Source organism: Uloborus diversus, chromosome 9, assembly GCF_026930045.1.
Source record: "Uloborus diversus isolate 005 chromosome 9, Udiv.v.3.1, whole genome shotgun sequence".
Lineage (NCBI taxonomy): Eukaryota > Metazoa > Arthropoda > Arachnida > Araneae > Uloboridae > Uloborus > Uloborus diversus.
The window spans coordinates 110,326,467-110,349,769 of NC_072739.1; the positions used below are offsets into that span (position 1 = coordinate 110,326,467).

General features: G+C 32.1%; 2 protein-coding genes across 2 annotated transcripts in view; one reads left to right on the forward strand and one right to left on the reverse strand.

Moving 5' to 3' along the window:
• Positions 1-1,908: 1,908 nt before the first annotated feature.
• Positions 1,909-18,484, reverse strand: LOC129229870 (uncharacterized). Its single transcript, XM_054864249.1, has 4 exons — positions 18,287-18,484; positions 13,704-13,797; positions 7,181-7,268; positions 1,909-3,451 (listed from the first exon to the last, which is right to left on the reverse strand). The coding sequence occupies exons 1-4, from the start codon at positions 18,318-18,320 to the stop codon at positions 3,059-3,061; spliced, it is 609 nt and encodes a 202-aa protein (XP_054720224.1). The 5' UTR covers positions 18,321-18,484; the 3' UTR covers positions 1,909-3,058.
• A 226-nt stretch (positions 18,485-18,710) lies between these two features.
• Positions 18,711-23,303, forward strand: part of LOC129229256 (myelin expression factor 2-like) — a 33,937-nt gene continuing 29,344 nt past the window's right edge. Inside the window, exons 1-2 of the mRNA XM_054863523.1 lie at positions 18,711-18,769; positions 18,860-18,954. Coding sequence (XP_054719498.1) covers positions 18,902-18,954 — 53 coding nt within the window. The 5' untranslated portion in view covers positions 18,711-18,769; positions 18,860-18,901. The remainder of the gene's footprint in view (positions 18,770-18,859; positions 18,955-23,303) is intronic.

Sequence of the window (23,303 nt, forward strand, 5' to 3'; positions counted from 1 at the left end):
TAAAAGGAAGTCATGCGATGCACACATCAGCTCGTTTTACTTTTGTAGAGAGGTTTCTGCGATTTTTGAGTAATTTTTTTTTAAAGTAATAGAAACTTTTGTTTAAAAAAGGAGAATTTCTTTCATCCCTGCTCCCTTTCCCCCCAAACCCGATGCACAAAATGCAGAAACTTTTTACCCCTTCTTGTTGGAAGGGTAAGGAGTAATTTGCAACAGATTCAAACTTTTTTTTTGTTAAATGTTTGGGTTTTGCGTTTTTTTCGCTAAGTTTTATGGAGGGGGGGGGGGATACAAACAGAGACAGCTTCTTCTTTATCTGTAAGGTTGTTTAATCAATAGAGTAAAAAGGAAATCTGTGTAAAATAAACAACCTTACAGGCACAAGAGCCGTTTTTTTTTTTTAAATACTGTAAGTTGATGTTGAATAGTTTTAACTTAGAAGTAAAAAAAAAAGCACAGATAATCGGCGTGTCAACAATTTTGCACTTTCATAACATAATCTGTAGATAAGGTGCAGGAAATTACTGTAGTCTGGGTAAAAAGGCAGAAGCAAGATTATGCATTGCAATAAAATAGGAATAAATTGGAAAAAACAGGAAAATTTTCAAAATTTAAAAAAAAATAGGAAACTAGGAAAAAATATGAGGTCTGCGGACCCTGCTTCTGCATAAACAATATTCTTTGTAAAAGTAGGCATGATCTTTGCTGTTAAATATTTAATTTCCAACTGTCAAATGAATGAACTCTACTTGTGGGAACACATATTTGTTCGTGCAAAAGCATTGGACGTCGTAATGATACGCCAATTTTATCACAAGTTTCACCTTAAGATTTGTTGCTGGCGATAGCAAATGCAGGTACTATTGTGAGAAGAAGGAAATTATATCGAAACTGAAAGTCCTCCCTCACTCCATAAAACAATTTTTTAAAAAAAATCACGAAAACGTAATCAAAATATTTTGCATGCCCGTAGTTACCCAAAAAGCCTCAATAATGAAAAGAAACGTACCAATTTCATTTCTTTACACTCATGCGGGAAATGGCAACTCATAATATTATCCAGAAATTATTTCACGCTATGTCGCGTGAAAAAGCAAATTTTACTACTCAATTTAGTGGGTTTGAATTTCCCCATTCCAAAACGGTCTTTCAAAGTATTCTTTGCGAGCTTTCCAACCATACCAAGTTTAAAGCATTAAAAATGCATTTTTCGTGTAGAAAGAGAGGTTTAAAAGAATCAATTAAAACTTAATGTTTCACGCTTCCAACAATGAAAGAGTCAAAATTAACATTTTTGAGTCTCACTGGATTTAGGTTATTGGACCTTGAGCACTCTGATAATAATTTTCATTTAGAGTATTTTTTAAAAACCTTTCCAACCATATCAAACTCGAAAAAATTGGACCATCCATTCGCATAGAAAGAGCCATTTAGGACGAAAATGCGGTTTTAAATAAGATCTCCATTAATTAATGTCCGATTTAAAAAAATTTTATTGATGACACTAAAACTCGACAATAGCTACTGAACAAAATAAGAATGAAGAAAATTGGTTCCCAAACAGAGGAGATAATTGTACTGAAATAGCCTGACAAACATGTTCAAATTTTAAGCTGTTGTTCAGTAAAAAATGTCGGAAATTTTGCGTCGCACAAATACATCAATCTATCATTTTTTAACCTCCTTTTCTGTACTAAACTATTAGAGCTATATATGGATACACATGAAGCAAAGAGATAAGTTTGGAGTAAAATACGTTTGAAAATAACGTCCTAGGCAAGCCTCCATTAAAATTTTTCCTAAATCATGCCGTATAACAGCATCTGCCACAGCTACTAGTACTAAATATTAAATGAAACACAAAATATTTCAAAAATGAAATTTATTCAAAATACAGAACTGGAACATTTTATAATATTTTATTTAATCATTAAACTAAGATAGATGAATGAAATATCTCAAACTGATAAGGATATGTACACATAACAACTTCAGACAATACAAAGCTAGAAAAACATTAAACTAAGATAGATGAATGAAAATGAAATATCTCAAACTGATAAAACTATGTACACATAACTTCAAACACAAAGGAAGAAAAAATAAGTTAATGAATAATTTTTTTGAACATTTTTAAGAAATTACTGTTAATTTTAACTTACAGCAATAAAGGAAAAATTTCACATCTATAAGAGAGAGACCCCACTCCCCTTTACAGTTTTAAATTAAGACCCATTCATTAAAACAATTATTTGTCCTTACGCTTATATAAATATTCTTATGCCTTCTGTAAATTATCTAACAGTATCAAAATGAAATTTGAAAGAAGTCTGAAGAAAATTTATGTTGCTTCCTGATATTTGGGTGTCAATATTTAGATAGCCATGACCAGAGCCCAAACAAGCTATAGTGGGGCCCATGGCCCAGAGTTCAAGACCCTCTCCTCTAACTGCACCACATACCATCATTCCCATAATAGATAGTACATCATCATAGTATTTTAAGTAGTTCTTGTGCTTCAGTATGCATAATTACACAAACCCATAAACACCAATTCACATCAATACTCAACTTGGATTTTTCAAATTGCACTTTATTTGCATTCATACCAATTTTTGAGCAGTAGATTCCTTTTTAAAGGTTAAAATTGAAAACTCTAAATATTTAAATATTAGTGGTATGAATACATTTAAAACGGCTTCTTGTTTAGATGCAGTATTTACTATACTTGTACAAACTACACCATAATGTCAGTGTAATATCATAAGAAGATTTGTCAAGGAAATATATAAAATGTTTGATTTAAACCAGAAATAATAAAATTATCAAAGAAAAATACTTATTAAGGAAAAATATTTTCACACATATTTTGTTTTAGTTTAAATTGAAAGCCTAATAAATGCAAATTTTATTACTTATGATATAACTTGGGGAAAAAAAAAAAGGCCATGATCCTTAGGAGTCCAGTTGGCTAATGCATTAATCAGGGCCTGGCCATGACACAATTCCAGAGCAGATTTTAAAAAGAAAATAAATGATAAGATGAAGATAAAACACACTATTCCATTGATACATCTTCTCCAGCATGGTTTTCAAACATGCCAACAAATTTTGCCATTAAATCTATAAACATATCTCCCTGTTTTTCAAAAGTAGAGTGCATTGCTTCGAGCAGTCGATTTCCTTCCTCCACAGCATTGACAAATCTTTCATCCAGTTCATCCCTTTTACTACTCCTGTTTGATTGATGCCTAGTAAAATTACCACCATTTGATGCATGACCGTTTGCATCTGAAAACTGTACATTCGTAATCTCATCTCCATTTCCTGATGATAATATAAATGGATCTTCATAAGTTTCGAGTTTACTGACAACTGATTGCATTTGATTGTAATGAGGCCAGCCAAGCTCTTCATCGCATGTTCCATCAGATATTTTACGTTCCACTTCCTGTGTGCAAAAGAAGAGAGCACTTTACACACACACATATATATATATATATATACATATACACAGTATACTTCCGATTATCCGTGTGCGAATTATCCGGTTTGCGGATTATCCATGCATCATTTCGGAATCACACTTTTCTAAAGCTTCGATGATGTTATCGATAATATCGATAACATCATTGAGGAAGTTAAAGAAATCTAAGGTTTCAAATCAGTTGACGCTGAAAATGTCGAAGAGTGGTTTAAAAGCGACGAATGTGAATCAGGATTTCAATGTCTAACTGACGAAAATATAAATGAACTTGTTACTGAATCAAACGCAAGTGATGATACCGAAAACGAAGATGAAGAACATGAAGAAAATACAATTTCACATTCTACTGCTTTACAATCTGTAGAACATTTATTGGATTACATGAATGAAAGAAGTTATGATTACGGAGAAATAATTGCAGTAAGAAAAATTCGTAGGGACATACGCAACAATTTAAACAAACAAAGAAAACAAAAATGTATCACCGATTTTTTTTAAGCAATACATTTCGAAGAAAAGTTCCTGGTTTGTGTGAGTATATACATAGTTTTTTCTAATTTCCCCTTAAATAGTTACCCTGCATATTCCTTAAATGATTTTTCGGATTATTCGTGTTTTTCGATAATCCGTGCTAGGCCGCCCGGTGATTAGCACGGATAATCAGGAGTATACTGTGTATATATATATATATATATATATATATATATATATATATATATATATAATGGGAAAAAACGTTTTTCATCGAATCTTTCGCAGCAAACCCCTAAAATTTGTCAATGGACTAAAAAATGTGATTTGCAAAGTTTTAAGTCATTTTAAAAACATTAACTTGTGCCTTAAATAGGCTTAAGTTATGGAAAAAAGTCATTTCTAGCAAAACATTGTAGTTTTTCATCTTTAAAACCCAAACTATTCATTCCAGAAACTTTGTTTTGGTCTCATTTTATAGCAAATTTTATTCTCTTTAAGTCTATTTCATCTAAATCTTTGTAAAAAATTATTGAGCTTTATTTAGAATTTTTCAAGTCCGGTAGTAGCGAATATCCAGAATATTGCATTAAAAGAAGAAATCATTATAATGTAAATTGTATTTGTTGTTCTAGTTAATGGTTGAAATCCCCTTATTGGTGCAAAAACAGCAATATTATCAGGAATATACAGTGTCTGTATAATAAGTAATGCAACTCATTTTTTCCTAACGCGACTGTACTTCTCAAGTGTGCACTAACTGGCTAGGTCTGCGGTGGGGGTTACCGGTGGGACATACCCTGGTCCGCAGTCGTCTGGGAGTCTTTGTTCGGGCAGTATCGTCGTTATAGTGTACCCCTGTTCCGATCGTTGGTTCCAGCTCCAAAACGCATAACATATGAGTAGCGTTACGAGATTAAGTTTTGTGTGGAACTTAGTAAATCAGCCTCAGAGACTTTAGAGATGTGTAAGCAAGTGTTCAGAGATAATTGTCTGTTAAAGGCGCATGTGTTTTGGTGGTAAAATTGTTCCAAAGATGGCTGGGAGAGCTTTGAGAATGGATCTCAAATGTGTGTCAACCAGCAGAATGTACGCTAATGTGGAACGTGTGCGTGTTGGGCCAAATTTGAACAGCCAGTTAAGTGTGAGAATGATTGCAGGTGAAGTTGGACTTGATAAAATGACAGTATCTCTACGCTTCCCCAACCTGCCTACAGCCACTATTTAGCTTCAGCAGACTTCTTTCTATTTCTGAAGATGAAAAAAACACTAAAAGGGCATCACCATGAAACTCTGGATGCCGTGAAAACGCTAGTAGAAGGCTTTTGAAGGACATTCTGGAAGCAGACTACAAAGCAGCCTTTGAAGCTTAGAAGATTCGCTGGGATAAGTGTATGCTAGGCCAAGGGTCTTATTTTGAAGAATTTTAGGCGTGAGTATTAATATCTGCAATAAATTCTTAGAACGCAGCTTAGTCTCATTACTTTTTATACAGACCCTGTATACTGTACCTGTCTTTAAAACTCTAAGCTAAAACAAATAACTGTGTGTAACACATTAGAATGTTGCTACCACATTTTAAAAGTTGTTTTTATTTGCGAAATGGGTATGTCCACTAGTCCTTTATCAGATATGTTTCAAAAATTTCAGGCTGAATGGTCTCAGATAGATAAGAAGCAATACGATTGAAAATTATGCAGATGAAAATTTTAGAAATACAAAGAGCTCTCCTGATGAAATTTCAAGTCTTTTTTTTTACCAGCAATTAAAAAAGCAGTAGTCTAATGATAATTGCAAATAATTCATTCAACTTTGCTTTGTTTAATTGCGGAGTCTTTCTCCAAACAACGTTTCTTTTGAGCCATTCCATGTAACGAAATGGGGCATTTGTGGTAGCTTTACCACTAGATTTTGTTCCATTAATGCAAATAATTCAAGCAAGAAATTTTCTTTTTGATAGAAACAAAAGGCTTTGCCATAAGAATTCTGTAGACAGTCATTAAATTAAATTCGCCTCATCGAAGAGTTTGTCTCAGTTAAAATTCGGCTTTTAGAAAAAAAAAAAATTCATTAAGTTAGAAGGGAATAAATATTCACTTCGGCTAATCAACATGTGTTATATACTGCAGACTTTCTTTTAAACAATTCAAAGTGTAATAGTTAGGAAGCATATGCATTGCAGACAGTAGCGGATTTTAGGGGGGCACAGGGGGCACGTGCCCCCCCCCAAAAGGATCACTTATTTCACTATTTTATTTATTACTTTTTAACTGACCTTTCCTTTGCACTTTTTTTACGTAGCTAATTAAAAAGAACACAAAACACACACACACAGCATATTTTGAATAAAAGAATTTTTGTTTGCTAAAGAAATATTACTGGAGTCAGAGGCCCAGAGTTACACATTTAACTCATTGGCTTCCAATTCAAGAGACCGCATTATCGCGATTCGTCCATTAATTCTTTGATGGAATCAATAATTAACATTTTTTTTAAATGTGTAGGCGCACCTAAAAGAGTCATTTTGATCTGGGAACCTATTTGCAAAATAATGGATTTCTTTTTCAGCTAATAATAGATGCAAAATGAAAGAAATCATGTGGTAGTTTCTTAGAAAAACCATGATTTTTAATAGAAACAGCATGTAGTATCAAAATATGTTATCTCAACTGTATCATGGCTTTAAGAACAAATCAGCAATTGTTTTGAAATTCACACAGAAATAGTTTCTGAATTCTTCAATGAAACTTGTATATGTTATGAAGTTATGATTAAATTGATTTTAAAAAACTCAAGAGAGGTATGGGTATATTTAATAACTTGCCCTCGTGTTATAATCATTATGACAATGTTCCTAGGTAAAGCCGCTCATTGTCTAGCATCTTGGTGACATTATATTGGGTTTAGTATTTAAATGGCTTGAAACGTTAAAGATTTATTCCGTCCACATTCAAAGTATATTAGTGCATAATATTCATGTACTTAGAAGTAGATTCATTGACCTTAAGGAATCCTAAAAAAAAAAAATAAATAAATAAAATAAAAAAAACATGCACATTTAAAAATAAAGTCGTCAAAACTTTGTTATGAAACATCGAGGGGGGGGGGGTTCAATTTTCTGTGCCCCTCCAAAAGATTTTTCTGTATCCGCCCCTGATTGCAGATAATAGTTAGGAAAGCATGGTAAGAAGACTAATTAGGGCTAATACAAAATATCCTTACCTTGAATTTTGCTACAAGATAAGACCATTGCTCACTGCATTCATCAGCTGTTATTTGATTCTCCAAATGTAAATCAAGGACTATTTTCCTAAATTGAATTAAAATATTATCATTTTTATATTTGATCAATAAAAATTAAAAAACTAAAAAAAAGAAAAAGAAAAAAATGTTGGAGATAAAAATATACAAACATTATGCTGTTCTAGGGTTCGCGTTTACGCGCTATGGCGGGTTTTTTACGCAAATTCGCGGAAAGGGGACGCAACTTCAGCGAAAATTCGGGTCCTGGGGACCCAGAAAACCCAAAAGATAAGAAACAAAAAAAAAAGTGGAAAATGCTGAAGATCCATTTAGTAATTGCTTTTAAGCTTCAATAACCAGGAGAATCAGCAGAAAGGAATTAAAATGACCCTATCTCTTTATCAGCTATTCAAACACACCCCTATTGTTGTCCAGTCAATGGAGTTTTATTAGTGATAAGACTGGAACTTACAGTGACCTCCTGGGTTGAGCTCAGGGAGCAAAATATTGCAGGTTCATAAATAGTCCATTGTACTGTAAACTGTATTCTAAGAACAAGCTCTCCCTCAACTTTTATCTTTCCTGAAAACAGTGATCAAGACTAAAAGTAAGAGTGTGGTTTCAGTGTAATCTTCAGGATTAATAAAAGACAACTGTACAGTAAAAGCATATCTATTTGCACTCATGTAACCAGAATTATTTTTGGAAATCATGAATCCCCAATAACAGGATAGGAGACAAAAAAATGGCGAACATTTTCCAGATCGCGCTGAACACAAAATTCTGAACTTCACCACTCATTTTTCTTCTTAAATTGCTTATGAATACTTGAACTTTATACAAAAGCACTTTAAGCTTTTCCTGTTTCTAGTAATTCATCTCTTTCTGATGGTTTTTTTTTTATTTGGACTTGCAAAAGTCAGGTAATTATCGACCGCGCCATTTTGAAAATGGCGCGATTTTAAAAATACCATGGAAGCTAAAACAGATATTTTGAGAGTCAAAATTAAGTCAAATGTACTGATTTAAGATTGCAAATGAGCAGTTTTCACACATGTGAGAGAATGGTTCGGTTTTTGCGATCGTGATTTTTGCGTTGGGTTCATTTGCTTGCGATTTTTTTCTGTGTAATTCCCAATGATAATTGATGATAGTTCATGCTGGATAGGGGGGAGGGGGCTTTTTGGTATTTTCATTTAGAAAAAAATCCAGGAAAATAAAGGTAAAGAGTGCTTTCTGCTTGATCAATCAGAGGCACTTGTTTAGTATTTTATGTTAAAATTCAATTTTTTTTTTAAAGTAAATTTTGAGTGTGATTATCTCATTGTAACTGACCTAATAGTTTCTCACATAACTAAGTCTTGCAAGTGTATTATTTGAAAATTAATTTTACAATGATAATCAGAAAAAATAAAACCAATTTAGTTTATTTCATAACTTTTTTAAATCACTATGTGGATAGTTTTTTTTCCAAGTATTAACCTTTTTATATTATTCATTTATATGGTAAGATTTTCTGTTTAAAATTTAAGGGACTCATTTTTTCCACCAAAGGACCCAAATCTGTTTCATTAATGGGTCCCTGGGACTCAGGTTACGGATAGTTGAGCGCGAACACTGCTGTTCTATAACTAAAATGTCTATATTAACTTCTACTTATATACTAGAAATAATTTTTATAAAAACAAGCAAGAATGTTAAATTTCAATTCAAGATATATGATGTTATAGATATCGAACTGCAACATAATCTCATAAAATTGGAATATGAATTTACTGTGGCAAGCCTTTGCAAAAACAGTAAGTCAGTTTATTAGTCTCCAAAGAAGATCAATGGCCCTCTTAAAGTTACCCACCCTTTTGCACATTACCACCTCTTCCGGTAAGCTATTCCAAGTGCTCAGAACTAATGTAGTAATTTTTCCTAATTTTCAGGATAGCCTGAGATTTAAATATCTAAAAACAATGACCCTTGTCGTGCTTTCCCTGCAAAAATTTAACCCATTAATATCTTTCATTTAGATAAATAAATTACTTACAATGAAAATAGTTCTAAGAGAAAGCACACTTGGGAACTTTCTGACATGGGCATCAGTAAAACTTTTACGCACACCACTATCTCAACTGATTGGAAGTTCTCAAATTAAATTAGGAGATCACAAAAATGAGAATGATGTATTTAAAGACAAATGAAAAGAAGTTAATAATGTCTAATATTAACTTCATTCAGTCAACTAATATACCGTCCCTTTAAGTTCAAGTAAGTTTTAAAAATATTGAAATAAAAAACCTGAATTAAGAGAAACCTGGGGGGGGGGGGAGTCATTTTTGTTGAGCAATTTTATTTTCAAATACTTAACATTTTGGGTTTAATAAAGATTTTAGAACAACTTAGACATGTGAAAATTTCAGAAAATGAATAAAATGGTAAAAATTAACTCAAATTTTTATAAAAGTAGTATTCTACTGTCTTGAACTAACTTAGATGCTACTAGATTGAAATTTACGAGTGGTTTCAGCAAAACGACTAGCGTGCTAGACCTTTATCACAAAATATAAAATTTATGAAGACTTAGTTAGAAATAAATATGAAATATTTGTTATACAGTGAAATAGAGGTGCAGATTAGCGGTCGCCACTCGCCAATTGGCGACCAAAAATTTTCAATGGCTACCAAAGATTTCAGCGCCGATCGCCACCGGGTGATCAAAGGGGAAAAAAAATCCCCCCAAGTTGAAGTTATTGATTGCACTGTGCTTTCGGATCCAGTTTTTCATGCTGTGGTAGTCACTCGTCTAGACGCGAGGTCACTTACTGACCTTCAAGAAAAGTTGAAATGTTGCCCCTCTCCTCGCTGATTCGTTGACCACTTCCCGTTTGCTACACCTACACTGCGTTCGGGGCTTAGAGCATTGTTCGGGAAGGGGGGGGGGTGAAAACTGAAACCTCCCCGCGATCCAGCAGACATGATCCCCAAACCCAATCAAGGTCAACACCGCAGCATCTGCAGTGCCTGAGGAGGGGAAACGTAAATACGGCGGCGTAGCTAATTCTGATAACTTTTTAAAAGGTTGAAAATGACGAGTAGAGGTAGCTCAAAGAGAATAAATTTGGATACATCTTCCAAGACTTTATTTCAGTTCTTCAAAACGAAGACAACCAGCATCAAGTCAGTTCATTTTTCATTATTATAGAATTTTTTTTTTTTTGGAAAGATTACTGTAACGTGTGTAACAAACTAAACATGGCACCAAATACATTATTTTTCTGCTGTATAATACGCTATCGATTTAAAAATCAATTTTTAGAAGTACCAAATTACTTTAAAGTGGCCGACTTACACCGGGTGTCATGAAACTTTTCACGACTTGCTTCGCGAAAATCTGCTTCCCTTGTTCCTTTTACATCTTGCAAATATTTTAATATAATATAATTTTTTTTCAATCTGAAAATATTGTGACAGATGCAGCGTTAAATTAGCTTATTTAATGTTTAATTTTCATGACTTTTTATTTAGGAAGCCATATTAAATTTGAAATCGTACTTCGTGCGAAAAATTGCACTTCGTGATTTAGATTTCAATCCTTTTACACCTTGTAAATATTAAAAATATTTTTTAAAATCGGAAGTTATTTTGCGCAGGCTAAATTTAATTAGCTTATTTCGTGTTTGATTTTAATGAATGGATTTATTTTTGGATCCATGCTTCCTTTGTAATCGTACTTCGCGGGGAACTGCACCTCGTGGTTAAGTTTTCAATAGCTTTGCATCTTGTTCATTTCTTAATATTTTTGACAAATGAAAGTTATTTTGACGTATACTACCTTAGATTAGCTTGGTCTATTTTCCATTTTAATAAAAGAATTAATTTTTGAAGCCACGCTTCCTTTGTAATCGTACTTTGCCGGGAATTGCACTTCGTGGTTGAGTTTTCAATCCCTTTGGATCTTGTACAGATTTTAATATTTTTGATAATCGGAAGTTATTTTGGCACAGGCTGCCTTAAATTAGCTTATTTTTATGTTTATTTTAAAGACTTGATTTATTTTTGGAATCGTGCTTTCTTTGTAATCGTACTTCGCGTACAACTATAACCACGTGGTTGAGTTTTAAATCCTTTTGCATCTTATTCATATCTTAATATTTTTGGCAGACGAAAGTTATTTAGACAAATGCAACCTTATATTAGTTGTTTTATGTTATATTTTTATAAAAGAATTTATTTTTGAAGCCATGCTTCCTTTGTAACCGCACTTCGCGGGGAGCTGCACCTCGTGGTTGAATTTTCAATCTTTTTGCATCTTGTACAATTGTCTTTATATTTTTGATAAGCAAAAGTTATTTTGATATGTGCTACCTTAGATTAGCTTGTTTCATGTTCCATTTTAATAAAAGAATTTATTTTTGGAGCCATGCTAACTTTGGAATCGAACTTTGAGCATAATTGCATCTTGTGCTTTAGATTTCCTTTTGCATCTTGTACCAACATATTTTAACTTTTTTGGCAGTCGGAAGTTGTCAGCTTATTTTAAGTTTTATTTTAATAAATAATAAATGCAATTATTTCGGGAAACGTGCCGACATTGCGCACCAGTTTTGCTAATCTTTTTGCATTTTTGAATACTTCAGAAGTTTTGATAATTGAAAGTTATATTTTAATAACTAAAAAGTAATAAATCCTGTTCATATATTTATTTTTACAGGCTTTATTTTAATCAATTTAATTTATCCTAAAATATTAAATCTAAACATATTTTTTTTTTTTTTTGCTGTTGAATTTGAAATGTATTATTTCTATCAACGATACTAAATGTCGTATGTTGAGAGGCAGATTTCTAGAGTAGTGGACAGCTACTTTATTATTAGTTCAATTCTAATTCAGACTTTTAAAATAACCATTTGTTCGCAAACTACAAATATTTTTCTAGTTTGTTTTTATTATGTGGCTTTGAATTTTAAAATTTGGTCCTACAAATTTAAATTTGCAAATATGTTGGCAAGGGGGATTCTATGAAAAGTGAAACCAGTAGGTCAAACAAATATTAGATTTTTAACTTAATGTGTTCCTCCATCCTATTTCAATCCAAATCTTCCTCAGATTTCTTCAATGAGAGAAGGAAAATACTTACCAATCTTCACTGGTACTGATTTTTATTGTGCTAAGATTTTTAATACATAGCATACCTGCCAAGCCTTCCGGATTTCCCGGAAGTTTTACGGATTTTTATTTCCTTTTCCGTTTTTCCGGTTATGAGCAAAATCTTCCGGATTTTTCACGTTCTGTAGGAAAAAAATTGTATCTTGCCAATTTTGGCGCTAACGATTTTTTTGTGGAACGTTTAGGCCAAGTAGCCAAGGAAAGGTTGCCGTATGAGAATGGCAGAAGAAGTGAGGCAAGATTATGACGTCACAGAGTGATACAGCGCATGACTTCTTCGGGATCCAATCAAAGCAAGCGTCGCGCCTGGCAACTACGGGCTCAATTTCGGCCCCGATTATCTTCTCGTTCTCTCAATTCGAGCTGTTTTTGCTTTGTTCTTTTTTTAAAATGAGTACCAAATGTTATTTCCAAACTTTTAAAGAAAGCAATAAAAGTAATATTTACCAAACAAAAGTAAGTTCAATTGATATGAAATTCATAACTAATATATTGTTAAATAAAAAGAGGATAGGGGTTCTGTTTGATTTTATTTTGCGTTAAAATCTTGTGGATAAAAATAAAAAAAATCTTCCGGATTTTTTTCTCGGAGGTTGGAAGGTATGACATAGATATATAAAATATATGTACAGTGAAGCAGAGTTTATACGTTTTTGAAGGGACTGTATGCAAAAAGTGTAATAAGGGGAAAAACGTACAATAGGTATGCATTAAAATGTATTGGATTCTGCAGGGACCAATTCAAAAAACGTACCAAAGAGAAATGTATAAACGGTGCTTTTCTGTATGTATGTATGTATGTATGTATATATATATATATATATATATATCTGTGGGTGTATGTTTGGCTACCAAAAATTTGAAGTGGCTACCAAAGTTTTTGGTGTTGGTAGCCACTGGCTACCAAAGAAAAATACCAATCTACACCTCTACAGTGAAACCTGTGTATAACGATACTGTCTATAACAATAAACCCGTCTATAAAGATATTTTCTTTGGTCCCAGCAAAATGTCAGCATGAATAATCAAACTCTCTATAATGATAACCTGTCTATTACGATATTTTTTTTAGGTCCCAACAGTACCGTTATAGACAGGTTTTACTGTAAGAGTTAAAATGGTAAATATGAAAAAAGTGATGTCCAAGAACTAAAATCACACAGTAAATAAAAAATTAGCGAGTTTAAGGGATGGATAAGTAAAAGCATACAAACTGCCAAAAACGAGCACATTTTGCACCTATTCCATAACAGTTGGCAAGTATGGCGAAGAGACTTTTAATTGTCATTGGGCATGCTACTTTTAGCTACTAAAGCGTGAAATAAAATTAACAAAATGTACTTACAACCAGGCATCCTTTGATCTTCTGCCAGCTGTTCTGAAATCTTCCCGTCTCTCATACCTCAGCTGAATCAATTTTGAAATAGCTTCATCAGTCCCTTAAAAAATGAATTCAAATTCTTTGTAAGATAACAGAAATGTAATAGCTATTTTAAAGATACAAATGCATAAACCAGATTGTTTCAGTAAAAATCTTCAATTCTTTCAATTCAATTCCAAAAAAAGCTTGCAAAATTTAAATATATTACTAGTCAAGAAAAAGCACATCTATTGAAAAATTATAATTTCTACATTTGAAAACAAAATATACTTTGGACTGGCTATCGCATACCAATCAGGGAACACTATATGAAAGTAACATTACTATTTTTCATGCCAGAACTCTCACAAAATTCATTAGAATATCCTTTGCTAACATTAAATACCAGCAAGAAAAACAACCCAATTCAAAATTTAAGAAAAATGTTCTAGCTACTGATTCTAAATCTAAATTTAATGCTCTGTCTTAGAACAATATTAAAAATATATACTGAAACATAATTAAATGTTCATAATTTAGAAGAAATATTTTCGAACGTTAAGTAGATGCATTAGTAATTTAGACAAGAAAAACTAACCAGTAAACATCACATCATAATTTCTTTACGCGCATCGTAATATTTGAGATGAAATCATTAAAATCTAGTATTATATAAAATGATTTTGAAAGTTCTTTTAAGGGGTAACTGAAATTTGGGCCAGTGGTGCCCAACTAGAAAGGTTCATAGCGCAGACTGCGGCATTAACATTTTCAGTTTTTTTTTTGAGTCTATATTTTCTTTTATTTTGAAGGGGCTCTATCTTAGGGCGTTTTGGTGTCATTTAGGGGGGGGGGGATGTGAGGAGCAAAACTGGCAGCAGTCACTTAAGACACAGGGAATTTATAGGCCGATTCCACATTTATGCTTTCCTCAAAACAAGCCACTAACATTAAAATATAAAACAATCTGTCAATTAAATGGGGTATAATCTGGTGTGGTTAAAATTACTTGCTAGTGTTTCTCCCGAGATTTTTTAGGATGGCATTGCACCCTGCTCCCTTTAAGTTAACATTCAATGGACCCTTTTGTTTCTTAGAAGGCAAAAAACTTCCATCACCAGCAGCAGTTGATTCAGATGTAAATCGTGTTTGCTTTGCAGCTCCTTCACAAAATTTCATATCTTAAAATTAGACCTTTTAAAAAATTTCATTTAGAAAAACTATTCTTTCATCACTTTTAAGCTCAATCAATTTGTTTGCAAAACAAGTGAAAAAAACTACAGCTTCCAAAACATTCCCAGTAAAGTTCTTTAGACCAAAGGGATTTGTGACAGCGAAACATGCTGTGTGCGACATGGAAGGATTTTTTTCCAAAAAAATATCAAAAGAAAAATTATCAAAAATGTTTTTTTAATCAAGAAAATTATTTTTTAATTCACAAAAATCTTTTTTTTTCAAAATGTGGACCTAAAAATAACGATCTGGATCCACCCCCGATCACGAAAGCAAACTTTTTTTTCCCAAAGGAACAGATTTGCACAAGCCTACCCTTGAAACGTCACTCCCCTCGTTTCAATTCTTTGCCACTATAATCTGATTAGAATATAAACCTGAATGTTGTTATCATTATTTTAAAAACTACACATAAAAAAACTCTTAATCATTCAAAAAATAATTATTGTTGAAAAATACTTGGATTTTGTATGTTTCTAGTATCGAAAAATAAAAAAAGCAAACCTTTTCTATTGTGTACAAAATTTCCACTAAAAAGTGCCCTCTTAATTGAATTAAAGTACTCTACTCTATTTTGGTTTCAGGGAATGAGAAACACAACTTACAATGGCAAGCAAAAGCAAACCAACGGAAAAATAAAACAAGGCTGAAAAAGATTCATTCTCAGTTAGTTTATAAATACAAATGTGAGGACCAGCAACAGGCTCTGGGCCCAGCTAGGCTGGTCCTAGTCAATTAATTAGTCCCCAATGAAGATCAATGGCCCTCTTAAAGCTATCCACCCCCTTGCTCATTACCGCCTCTTCCGGTAAGCTATTCCAAGTGCCCATGACCCTGCTAAAGTAGTAGTTTTTCCTAATTTCCAAGTTAGCCTGAGATTTAAATAGCTTAAAACAATGACCCCTGGTTCGGCTTTCCCCGCAAAAATTTAATCCATTTACATCTTTCATTTTGATAAATTTAAATAACTGAATCATGTCCCCTCTGATTCTCTTTGCTCCAGGCTATACATGTTAAGCCTATTAAGTCTGGTATCATAATCTAAATCTGAGAGTCCCCTTACTAATTTAGTTACCCTTCTTTGAACCCTTTCCAATACAAAAATATCTTTCTTCAGATAAGGTGACCAAAACTGAACAGCATACTCCAAATGAGGTCTTACTAAACTCCTATATAAAGGCAGAAGAACCTTCTTAGATTTGTTTGAAATAGATCTATTTAAAAACTCAAGCATTTTGTTGGGTTTGTTACTAGCAATACTGCACTGTTGACTAAACTTGAAGTCCTGATTTATTAAGCTACCCATACGGTACAGTAAGCATATGGACAAAGCATAGAAATTGTCTTGGGGTAGAAAAAGCTCGAAAACTCGAGTTAAAATTCAGCGATTTCAGAAGAAAAGTATGAAAGACAATGAAACACAAAAATGGTGAATCTCAGATTTTATAGTTTCTACGATTGCACACAGTTTAGGCCAAGTCATTTCTCAAGTGATAAAATGTAATGTTCTTTTTTAATTATTTTTTTCTTTTTGCACTTAACTTTAATAAATTTCATTTTGTTATGCAAAACTACAGTAGAACCTCAAACTGTCTAAATGCCTTTATACTGAGTTCCAGCTTAATCAAGACATTTTTTTGAATTTTATGTTGCCTGTTTTTCTATTTCTTTTATATAGAGTTAGAAATATTAAACTTTTTTGCAAGATAATAACAGTGATGTTCATCCTATTCCGTTATCTATGCAACAGTTTGTAAATCCTGTTCAATTTCTAAAAATATCTCTTATTTATTCGAGTTTTGAGGCATGTGTTGGTTTGCAGAAAATAATTCACATGAAAGCTTTTTGACTAGTGTAGTTTTCTCTGTAGAATCTACAAATCTCGAGAAAATCAGACCTGATAGGACTTAGTCAAGATAATTTGAATTATTCTTTGATCAGTTAAAGTAAAAAGCAACATATGTTTCCTTTTGTCTTGAAATAATTTTTTAAATGCCATTAAGACTTAAGAAAGCAAGTACAGTTGTGCAGTTAAATTTGACTAAAATTATAGTTTACAATGCAAGCTAAAATTGTAAAGTATTTAAACTAATTAATTTTATTAAAACTTCATAGAAATTTAAAAAACCCAAAAGTGGGCTAAATTATGGGTTTTGTTTTTTAAACAGGCGTTTTCAAAAAAACCCGCTGGATCCAATCCGGACAACCCCGTTTAGTCTGTGATTCGCAATTCTTTTTCTTCAATTACTATTCAACTTATGATTATTTATTTTACAACTTCTTTAATCATCAGCTTGACTTAGCGGGGGCACTGCCGTGACCCCCAGATAGTGTTCAAAGTGCACTGAAGATTTGCTTTGTTTCATTCTTGATTTTACGCTAAAAGTCATTTTTATACATTTTAGATTGTAAAAAATCATATTTTATAGCTTTTCCTGTAAAAAAATTTATTCATTCAACTTTTTTTCTTTAAAATTAAGAAATAAATTTCTTTTTCCATATGTAATGCACATGATTTTGGATACTAGCATAAAACTTGATCATTTTTTGAAGTAGTTTCTCGAACGGTAACAAAAGTGCTTTGTTTCGATTTAGTTTAGTGAAACATTTTTGAAACTGCACCAAGCGATTCAGGTTATGATAATTCCTCCAAATAAATGAAGAAGATTATGATCAGAGTATTTTAAAAACAATCTTGGATGATGAGAAAGAATGAAATAACTTTGCTGTATCAAATCAGAAATCATTGGTTTTTGATGGTATGAAAAACAGAAAAACTACCAAGAGTTCTTGCTATGGTTATTGAAGAATAACAACTGTTATGGTTATTGAAGAATAATAACATGACCCCCCCCCCATCCAAAAAAAAAAAATGTATGAAAAAGAGATGAACGTAAACATGCTTTCAGTACTTTCAACTAACCCAATCAGAGATCGCGATGGGTAACTGAGGTACCTCAATCAGTTTTATCTAATTTTTTTTGTAAATCATCATTTTCTATCTTTTCAGAATCTGCAAATTTAGGTTTTCACGCCAGTATTCAGAGCGCAAAGCAATATAAATGCAAAAAGAGGGATAGAGAACACAAAACTATGCTGCTATTAGAATGGGAAATTTAGAAGCTATAACAGTTGCGTGGGGAGAGCGAGTTATCCCATTAACACGTGAATTCCAAGAAATGATTGCTTCACGCGCAGAAAGAAAAGTAAAAATGTCACTTCACCTATACCAAGGAGACTGTTAGATAGGAGGATACTGAAAGGAATGGGTTGACTGTGTGCCCCGAGTGATTTCTCTCGGGTTTAAGAGCTAAAAATTCATCATTAAAAATTACATTTGTAGCAAGCTTGATCCAATGATTCACTCATTTGGAGCTGTTTATATTGAACAAACAATATTTTCACCAACAAATTAGAAGTTCACAAAGAAATTCTTTAGTATACAATTTATATGCAATTAAATTTACAAGTTTTGCGGACGGGACAGAGCATAAACGAAATTCAAGTTTTTCGTTCTATTCAAATTCGGAAAAATAAAAACATCATCATCAGCATGAACTTACAGTTACAGTTGCTGTGGTTCTAATTAATTTTTATTCATTCATTAAATACACAAATATCAGTGAAAGAAATATGAATATAAAAAGACATTTGAGACAAAAAAGCATTCCAGCTTCATTATTCCCTGCTTATTTAAGTTAATTTTTTGGTCGCAGAAGTATGGACCTTGATCTATTGATTTGAAGTGAAGTAAATTTCCTATCCAAAAACGCGAAGAAATTTTTGCACTATAGCAGATTTTGAACTAAAGTTTCTCCGTAAGTTAACCGCTATTCATTTTAAATTATTATTTTTATTCAAAACAATTAAAAAATCTAATCATCTAATTATTTTCTACCTACATTTAGTAAACAGTAGAAACTGGAGTTCAAGTAAATTCCGAGAAAAATATGGACAACGGCAAGTGGCAAGACTCAATGGAAAAAGATCAACGAGACAGACGGTAAGTTCATTGTGACAAGAAGTAAATTTATCTGAATGATATTTTTTAAAGACCTAGTAACTGTTTTCTAAGTAAACGTAATCTAGCAACAGTAATATTATAGAGGTTAATCTTTTAAGTATTTGCCTGGTAAAAATGGCAAAAGTAGAGATGTTAGAACATATTGGCTGCCAGTTCATTACAAATGATCATTTAACTAAAGCTCATTCCTACGAAAAATTATCATTGATTCTAGAAATGCTGCAATTTTTTCGAGGTGTTTTAAAAATGTTTTTCACTGAACATCAAGTTAGAAGTAATTGCTTTTATAATTCAGTATTTATTTTACTGATATACTAGCCGCCTGCGGCAACCAGGGGATTCGCCTTTCTATGCCTGCAGCCACCTGCAGCAGCTGTATGGCTAACTCATCATCAATCTTTTTACTTCAAGTTTGTCTCCTTTGGCGGCTGTATAAATAAATTTGCTAGCGGTATTAATCAATCCATTTCCATATTTTTCAATATTAATTTGCATCAAATATTTTCTATATCTATAGTTGCGTTTTGTGCCATTTACTACCTTTTTACGCCAAGAGAGATTGCCGCCTTCAGCGGCTTTTTTTCTATACGATCCATCTCTTATTTATTTTAACCTTCCGCCCATTCCCTAATGAAAACAAAGATCACTCAGAAAACCAATTTTTTATTTTAGTAGCACAAAAAAAAAAACCTAGTGTGCAAAAAGTACTGTTTGCCAAAGAGAAAAAAAACTGTTTTAATTAAATTACATGCGCACAACTATAAATGTAATGTAATATAGACACAGCCAAAGGTCCGGGGGGGGGGTCTGGGGGGGGGAATTGGAGAAAGAAATAAATGCAATACCTAAATAAAATAAAAAAAAAAAGAAAAAAGCAAGCTCTGCCAGAAGAACACATGGTGATGACGTCATAAAATATAGAAGTAAGCAATAGTAAAAAAATATATATGATTCGATATCGAATCGAAATAAAGGGCGTGACATCACCAGGTAAGAGAAGGTTTTTTTTGACCGATGCGTGAAGGTATGCAATGATGTTGCTCTGCACGTCTGCATTTAAAAAATTATTTTAAAAGGATTTTTGAAATTTTTTTTTCTGAAGAGGGTAAAACATTTTCACTATTACATGCTTAAATTTTAGAAAGGAATATTTTTTACTTTTCGTGGGATGAGTTTAGAAAAAAATTAAACCCAGAAAAAAAATGCATGATAAAAGTTTTTCCAAAAATTCATAACAAATGTAAAAATTAGGCTATCTTAAATGTTTTCGGTCATCACATTTAAAATTTTCTACACTGTAGTACAAAAAATTTTTCTGGCCCAAATCATTTGGGGTTTATGAGGTAAAAACTACTAAAAATCGCAAACATTAAATCACTTTCTTTCTAATAAAAATATCAAAACTCAAAACCTAAGGTGAACGCCAGCGGCAAAAATTACACTTGTATACCAAATTTCATCTCTCTAGGCCTTACCGGTTTCCCGGGATACGTACCACAAACACACACAAACATCTTATTTTATTATATGTATAGATAGATAGCCTATTTAAGAAGGAAAAAATATGCCCGTAAGAACAGTTGTCTATTCACATGTGTAAAATGTCACTAGTGCAATAAAAATTGTTTGCAATTATATTTATTCTTCACACTGAAATTGCTCTTGTAGGTCCCTAATGTAAATTTTGTGGTTGGGGGGTGATTATGTAGTGTGTTACAGGTAAACATTTAAAATACGAAAATGTGGTTATAAGATCTACGAACATTTGTGTACAGTCAGGTGGGGTGAAATGGGTATAGGGCAGTTCTCAAAAGGTGGGAGCAAACACAAACTTCAACTTTGAAGCTTCAACACCAAATAACTTTCATTTTAATTAACTCTACAATTTTTGAGGTAAATTATAATGCTGTATAGAGACAAGAATTGACATAAATAATGGAAAAAAAGCTCTTCAAATGCTCTTAAAAAATATTTTCTTTGCTAAATGGCACAATTTTGGACATACCAAAACGTTAACTGAGCAAATGTACCATTAAAAAAAATTTTTTTTAATTATTTCCATACGTTTCAAAAAAAAATTAAAGGCATGAATCTTACACTGAATAATTTTTTGTTAATAATTTACACAAATAACAAAAGTAAAGACAGATTATTTACTTTGTAAACGATTTTAGAAAAAAGTAAGTTTGAAATTTGATGCATGTCCAAAAGTTACGATCTTTACAATGCTATTATTTGAGAACTAAGTATATGATGTTTTCGTTTTAAAGGTATTTATCGATCCTCAGAATCAGTTTTTAATTGTTTAAAAGTGTTTTCATAAGCTTTTATGCAGTATCTTAGAAGAAAAATAATTTTTCTTAAACATACATGTGAGATGTCCAAATGGCGTTACGATCTTGACGCCGATAATTCTGTCCGTTTATTTATAATTTTTTTATAATCCACTGTCTTCTAACATCAATAAAAAAGATTATTATGATGTTATCTTTTTTAATCCATTGGTATTTTGCATAATTAATACGTTACACATTGAACAATACATAAATTACAGTAGAAGCATGGCTTGTTATGATCGAATGAAAGCCATTTCGCGCGAAAATCGCCAAGCAAACCTCCGTTGGCGACAACACAGTATACGATAAGCTAAAGGTTACCAGAGGGGGATTCCAGTTTGACAAATGTAGTTAATCGTCAGCTGCACCAGTTTTGGCGCCTTTATCACCTGCGCTAGCAATTTTTTTCCCGCCGCTTTTATTATTTTAGAATTTTTTTTCTCTTCTTTCTTTCAAACATAATTTAACGATCTCAAAAAGAAATACGAATTTCTTTTTTCAATAATTTTTTTTAGACATCGTTTTAATTCTTATGACATTAGAAAAAATATTCATTATTAAAACTGATGTCACTTTTTACATTCTTTCTTAAAGCATATTTTGTTTATTTTTACTTTAAAAATATATATGTCGTATTTGTCTCTATTTTTATTCCTTATTTGTCCCAATAAATCAAACTACAAGTTTGTATAATTATTTCCATGAAGCTTTTTTCTACCTTTCATCAACTTCTTCAAAATCATTCCAAAACTTTATTATAAGTAAAGAACAGTATGTATAGCCATTCAAGTACTTCATTAATATCCTCTTTATCATTAAATTGCAAAATTCAAAAAGTAGTAAATAAAATGTTCATTGGAAAAGTTAAAAATCAGATTAACAGTTGTCAAAAATGGTGAAACTTACATTATGATGATGTCCAAAATCCGTTACCTACAGGACAACAATGTCCAAAATGTGTTACCTACAGACTGCTAATTTAATAATTTTTACAAATACCTGCTGTCTTTTCATGTTCATATATTGTGTTCTAGGTATGCATACTATAGAATAAAAGAAAAATTGATATCAAATTCGAAAATTTTTGAAATTGCTCAAAGTTAAAATTTTTTTCCCCACCTTTTGAGAACTGCCCTATAAAATATCCTACTTTTGGATTTTGACTCAAATATTTTTGTCAAAATATTTTGTTTCTAATTTTTTTTTTTTTTTTTTTATGTATACATTACATATGTTGAGAGTAGAATTACATGATTTTCACACATAATTTGATACAAATTTATTTTTGAGAGGAGTGTTTATGATTATATGTTTTCTATACCCATTTTATCCCACGCAGGTGAAAATGGGTAGCCTGTGGGGTAAAATGGGTGTTTAAGTCTAAGAAGTGATAAAAAAGTATACTATTTGGGAACTGATGTGATATACCCCTCCCTTGGCGACTTTTTCCTGTTGGCGCCAAGAAAGTGTCGTCGAGAAAACGATGTATGACGACATATGTCATACATCGTTCTTAGCGATGCTTTTTTAGCGCCAACAGGAAAAAAATCAGATCAAAGCACTTCAGAACACAATATATATAAAAACAACATAAAACCACAACAAAAAACATCACGAATATACGCTTCAAAAATACCAGAAACTAGAAAGTTTTTGTATACAAAGAACAATTACTAGAAAGTATTTAAAATGCTTAAATTAACCAATTACTATAACAGCTCACCAATGAAATATGTACCAATAGAAATAAAAGCTATTTTCCAACATGCATTTCATCCAACAAAAACTTTTCTCATGCTCTGCTAAAAAAGAGCAAAGCGATTCAAATTGCGATGTTTAAAGCGGAAAACATCCCCAAAATCAACAACTATTTCGGCCTAAAAGCGCTTAGTTACTCAAATTTCGATGTATGAAAAGTAGAAATGTCACAACAGAACATCCTAAACATAAACAATACAGAAATACCATACATTTATTTGCTATCCCAGACAT